At 41.5% G+C, this 6,034-nt stretch overlaps 2 protein-coding genes across 2 annotated transcripts in view; one reads left to right on the top strand and one right to left on the bottom strand.

Moving 5' to 3' along the window:
• Positions 1-1,633, bottom strand: part of LOC106812093 (leptin receptor gene-related protein-like) — a 5,243-nt gene extending 3,610 nt beyond the window's left edge. The window contains exon 1 of the mRNA XM_014815864.1: positions 1,484-1,633. Within this exon, the coding sequence (XP_014671350.1) occupies positions 1,484-1,536 (53 nt within the window). The 5' untranslated portion in view covers positions 1,537-1,633. The remainder of the gene's footprint in view (positions 1-1,483) is intronic.
• Positions 1,634-1,828: 195 nt separating this feature from the next.
• Positions 1,829-6,034, top strand: part of LOC106812087 (transitional endoplasmic reticulum ATPase) — a 20,526-nt gene continuing 16,320 nt past the window's right edge. The window contains exons 1-5 of the mRNA XM_014815855.1: positions 1,829-1,941; positions 2,242-2,347; positions 2,772-2,944; positions 3,865-3,945; positions 4,970-5,162. Coding sequence (XP_014671341.1) covers positions 1,925-1,941; positions 2,242-2,347; positions 2,772-2,944; positions 3,865-3,945; positions 4,970-5,162 — 570 coding nt within the window. The 5' untranslated portion in view covers positions 1,829-1,924. The remainder of the gene's footprint in view (positions 1,942-2,241; positions 2,348-2,771; positions 2,945-3,864; positions 3,946-4,969; positions 5,163-6,034) is intronic.

Genomic DNA, 6,034 nt, shown 5'->3' with positions numbered 1-6,034 from the left:
TGAGATCATGATGGTAACATGGAATAAATTGTGCTAATATATATGATAATATTATGCCAATCCAGTCTCTCTGCTCAACCTGCTGACATTGAGGGTTGTTACTGCCCTCTTAGATGCACTTAACACTTCTAGTGTTTCATATCAGTGTTTTTCTACGGTATTACTGGAGACAGGCTCCCTATTTCACATGGTCATTACTTGCCACAAGGGGTGACAAGTAACCCCCCCCCCTACAGTCCAAATACAATCCCCTATGTTGACAACTAGATTTTTACACCCTGAGAAAATCACTGCCTGGCCAGGGTTTGAAGTCTCACTTACAGTCACAGCCTTTGAACTGAACGGTGGCTATGCTTAACAACTGCACCACCATAAACCTCAGAATCAGAGGTAGAGATTGAGCATTACCCCGTAACCTCGTAAGTAATAGTCTTCAAAGTCCAAGGGACTATATCGTAGATGGAGACAAGTTGATCAAATAGACAGATCAACACTGCGGATCGCAGTAGAAAAAGCCGCAAATTTGAAATTTACTAAAGACGAAGGGAAAGAAATCTAATACGGAATGACAGAAACAAAGAGGGATCCTTAGAAGATGGCACATGTCAAAAGCAATGATCACACTCGGATGATCGATTGCTACGAACAGCTTTCATCAAGCCAGACGGAATGCCAATCTTCACCTGGCCATGATGAATTTTATGGAAAGTTATGTTTAGCATGGAGAAAGCAGACACGAAGAGGAAGCCAATCAAGTTGAGTCAAAACAACATCAGCACTATCATGATAGTTTTTGGAAGCCCATTTCGCAGCTTTACGCTGAATGGCATCCAATTTTGAGCAGTTCTGAAGCGTGTAGGGGCACTAGCCTGGCAAAGCATATTCTAATATGAGGAGAACCATAGTTTTAAAGGCCAGAGACCGAGTTTTAGAATCGGCGAAGCTAAGGTTATGCCGTAAAGCCCTGGACACACTAGGCGATTTTCACCGGCGATTGAGTCGGGTGACTGAGTTGCCCGAATCGAACATTTGATAAAATCGGGCGACTACAATCGTGTCCGGGTCGGCGAATGAGTCGGCCGAATGTATAATTCATCAGCCAATCAAACGGTGCCATTTTCAATCATGTGACTATCAATCTAGGTGGCGCAAGTGTTTTAGTGTTGCAGCAGGAGAAAAATCGCCGATGAATCGCTCTGAAAATTGCCTAGTGTGTCCACTCAGTCGCCCGACTCACTCGCCTGAAAAATCACCTAGTGTGTCCCAAGCTTAACATATACTAAAGCAAGGTAAAGCCAAAAGAACCGAGATCATAGATGCTTTCTTACACCGACTGACTGAGAACAATTTAAATACTATTGTAAAACTAGTTCCTAAAAGTAACTATTGAATATTATCAACTATTATCGGTTAGTGGTCGGTGCAACAGAACAGTCTGGCAGATCATAACACTAGCAATACCGCCAATAACACTAACACTAACAGTGCCAGTGGCACTGGCATCGAGTCGGCGAGTGGGCGCGGTGGATTTTTCATTCTAAAGACTAAACTCTAAAGTAGGAAGATAGGTAGCAGGTGACAGTTAGTCGATGTAAGTCTACATGAATAAACACTTGAAAAATATAGAAAATGAATGTTACTAATAAGTATATAGTGATTTGAAATAAGAAAACGCCCGTATTTCAGACTAACAATGATTGACTGACAACAGCGGCTCAGGTGCTGCAGTTTACCTTTCATGCCTGCCATTTTGGACAAAATGATGATGTCATTGATTTTGAGCCGATCATGTGATCATCGTGACGTCAGCACACGTGGCACGCAAATACAGCCATTTAAACAACAGAGCAGGCGATAGAGAACGTCGAAAAATTTTGTCTTGATTATAACTGTGTTATTCGGCTAAATAAGAACGTAACAAACGATGTCAGGGGCTGACAAGTGAGTGTAAACAATTTAAGACTGTAGTTAATACTATTTGATAACCAGATATTGCAGTTATGGCTTGTTTCTTGCTTTATTCCATTGTAAAGTCTAGCGGTATGCATGACATTGCAATTTGCACAGACAGGCGAGAGAAATAATTCATCGTCGGCGTTTCCATTTTAGTAATTATTCGCCGAATCCCGTTATTTTGCTTTGTTCTTATCAATTCACATAAGATTTTTGCGCATATAATATACATTTGGTTCCAGTTCCACAGTTTTCTAGATTAACTTACGTGACTTTACTGTTTTTCAGTGAGGATGATCTGGCCACTGCCATCCTACGAACAAAGGCAAAGCCAAATAGACTTATTGTGGAAGACGCAGTGAATGATGATAACAGTGTAGTTGCTTTGTCACAGGTATAATATTGTTCTAGCATTATATGACTAATAAGAATGCAAACAACACTGTGAGATTAGCCATCTCAATTGTCTAAGACAGAGTGTGATAAAACTGTATATTAGTTATTACATACAATATATTGTAATATAGACTATACTCTATAGTGCCCAAATAATGTGTATGTTGTGAAAAGTACCAGGATGCCTCGGGCATTATGAACGTGGCTACCATTTTTGCATGATGATGATGCATTTTTTCCTGGGACTCTATGAAGAAGTTCATCTTTAACAGGTTATATCTTAAATGGAATTGTGCTACATGCATTTCGTGTTTGTAGCACAGTGTACAGTACAGTTAGCCATGCATATTCAATGAATTTGCGTTTTTTGCATCTTTTGTTCTGTGATAAACTTGAATGGCTTCTCGGTCCATTGGTTTTAGACAAAGATGGATGAGCTTGAGTTGTTTCGTGGTGACACAGTCCTCCTGAAGGGGAAAAAGAGGAAGGAAACTGTCTGCATCGTTCTGAGTGACGACACAGTCGGTGACGACAAGGTTCGCATGAACAGGATTGTGCGCAACAACCTACGAGTCAGACTAGGAGATATCGTCAGGTATGTAATATCACCTCTATGCATCCACGAGCCTACATATCATAGGTGCCACCTATACTGTAACTGTGTTTGTGTCAGGCTGTCTCATTTTCACAGGTTTCTCGCTTGCATTAATTACGTTGTGTAGATGTGTAGGTTAGTGCCCCTACTGCTTATTTTTGTACTGGAATGGCTTTTTCTATGAGGCCAAAACAAAATATATGTGTTGTTACTGTTACATGCTGGAAAAAAATAGGGTAGGTAGGTAGGGAAAACATTTTATTTTCTTGAAATATTTTATTTACGAACCATGTCCGAAGGATGTGCGTTGTGCCTTTTGAAGCAGGAACTGTCCAATTCATATTTGTTTTTAAATAAAAAAACAAAACATGTTTGACTAAAGAAAATTGACATTAAAATGTTTAGGGTCGCTGGGAATATATAGGGTCGGTCGGGAAACCGTAACCACACCTATATTTTGTTTTGGCCTGATCGCTAGTGTCATAATATGGTCATTCATTTATGAAGCTTGTCCAATCCTTTGTTACTTGGTGTTATCATGTGATATTGCTGCCGTAGCTGCTCAATAGCAGATGCACCTTAAATCATCTCGAGTGGATGTCACTGTAGCCACTTGAGCATCAAGCAGGTGCCAGACAAACCTAGCAGTTCATAACTACCACACAGTCTTGTCACCCTAGACTTGTGGATTTAAGTGCTGCTGACACATCTTTTAAATGAAATATAAAAACATCATTTTGATAAATGTAGGAAAAACTGCCGATGGACTATATAATATATATATATACACACGCTACATTTTAATTGTTTGCCTGGTGTTTCCATTCGGGTTTTTAGGAACTGTTGCAATTTTAATTGCATTGTTCTTATATAGGATATGTTATGCATCTCGCGAATGTTTGTGATTTTTTGTTTTGCAGCATACAGGCATGCCCGGACGTCAAATACGGGAAGCGAATCCACGTGCTGCCGATAGACGACACAGTGGACGGCCTTACTGGGTAAGCGCACTAGTGATGTCACGATCATCGATTATACTCGATCATCGGTTGAACAGTGGCTCGAACCAAGCGCTTAGTGATGTCACGATCATCGATTATACTCGATCATCGGTTGAACAGTGGCTCGAACCAAGCGCTTGGTTATCAAAATCCATAATCAATTTCATAAAAATAAAAATAAAATTTTTTTTTTTTTTAACTTGAACAAGACAACTTGGAAAAGTGATGAGAATCAGAGATATCATCGCTACTATACAAATTATCCTTTATTAACATACATGTATTATACACACAGTAGTAAACAGTGCAAAACAAACAGTAAACAGGGCTTAACAAGCACATACATGCACACACGTACATGCACACGACGTTATGCACACGCAGGCATTCAACACCACGAGTAACCGATTGTAACCGATCATCGGTTACTTGGGTCCAACCGATGATCGATTACGAAATTACAACCGATTGACAACACTAAAGCGCACGTAATAGATGTTCTTTGTGAGACAGGAGCAGAAGCACGAAGCGGTTAATAACTCCCACGCAGCGTGTCACCCTGTCCATGTCAGAACTCGGTTAGTGTTATGTTCATTACTGGAGATGTGATTACACATTGGGCCATCCTTAAAGAATTCTATGTTTGCTGTCCCCCGACCCATGATTTTTTGAGTGGGTAAGTAGGTAGGTCTTTTTTGTGTGTGAGGCATAATAGTTATTTTAAGTCTGTCCTCATGTTTGCCACACATGCTTTGTGTTTCAGTCTTAACTATGAAGAATGTAAAAAAAAAAAAAAAAAATGGAACCCAAAATGTCAAAAAAAACCTGGGTCGCGGCTATTTTCGTGGGTCAGTCGGAGGACAGCAAACATAATTTTTTAAGGATGGCCTTGGGTACAGGAAGACAGTGGAAATGATCAAAGGCGATAGAGAAGGGTTTTCTTCAACCGCCTAGTCGCCTACTGCCAGTGATACTGTGATGACTGAACATCGATGAATCTACCCCCATTGTTTTTTTTCTGTAGGAACCTATTCGACGTCTATCTGAAGCCATATTTTCTTGAGGCCTACCGACCGGTCAGTAAGAACGACATATTCCTCGTGCGCGGCGGCATGCGAGCGGTCGAGTTTAAGGTCATAGAGACGGACCCGTCGCCGTACTGCATCGTCGCGCCCGACACGGTCATCCACTGCGAGGGTGAGCCAGTGAAGAGAGAGGTACGGTACTCCGCGCACTCGAATGTCAACGTGGCACTGGCGGAAAGTCTCGCAGTCGCCCTTTTCCGTGTTTGCCCTCCTTGTTTGCCATAGTTGCACTCGTTGCTTGCCGTGTTTGCCCTCCTTGTATGCTATGGTTGACCTACTTGATTTCCTTGCTCGCTACGTTTGCCATACTTGCTTCCTATGGTTGCTGTACTTGCTTCCTATAGTTGCCATACTTACTTCCAATGTTTGCCATACTTGCTTCCTATGGTTGCCATACTTGCTTCCTATGGTTGCCATACTTGCTTTCTATGTTTGCCATACTTGCTTCCTATGGTTGCCATACTTGCTTCCTATGGTTGCCATACTTGCTTCCTATGGTTGCTGTACTTGCTTCCTATAGTTGCCATACTTGCTTCCTATGGTTGCCATACTTGCTTCCTATGGTTGCTGTACTTGAAGTACAGCAACCATAGGAAGCAAGTATGGCAACCATAGGAAGCAAGTATGGCAACCATAGGAAGAAGGGCTTCCTATGGTTGCCATACTTGCTTCCTATGGTTGCCATACTTGCTTCCTATGGTTGCTGTACTTGCTTCCTATGGTTGCCATACTTGCTTCCTATGGTTGCCATACTTGCTTTCTATGGTTGCTGTACTTGCTTCCTATGGTTGCCATACTTGCTTCCTATGGTTGCCATACTTGCTTTCTATGGTTGCTGTACTTGCTTCTTCCTATGGTTGCCATACTTGCTTCCTATGGTTGCCATACTTGCTTCCTATTGTTGCTGTACTTGCTTCCTATGGTTGCTGTACTTGCTTCCTATGGTTGCCATACTTGCTTCCTATGGTTGCCATACTTGCTTTCTATTGTTGCTGTACTTGCTT

The sequence above is a fragment of the Priapulus caudatus genome, unplaced genomic scaffold (genome assembly GCF_000485595.1).
Source record: "Priapulus caudatus unplaced genomic scaffold, Priapulus_caudatus-5.0.1 Scaffold607, whole genome shotgun sequence".
Lineage (NCBI taxonomy): Eukaryota > Metazoa > Priapulida > Priapulimorpha > Priapulimorphida > Priapulidae > Priapulus > Priapulus caudatus.
This window is presented reverse-complemented; position numbering and strand designations above follow the sequence as displayed.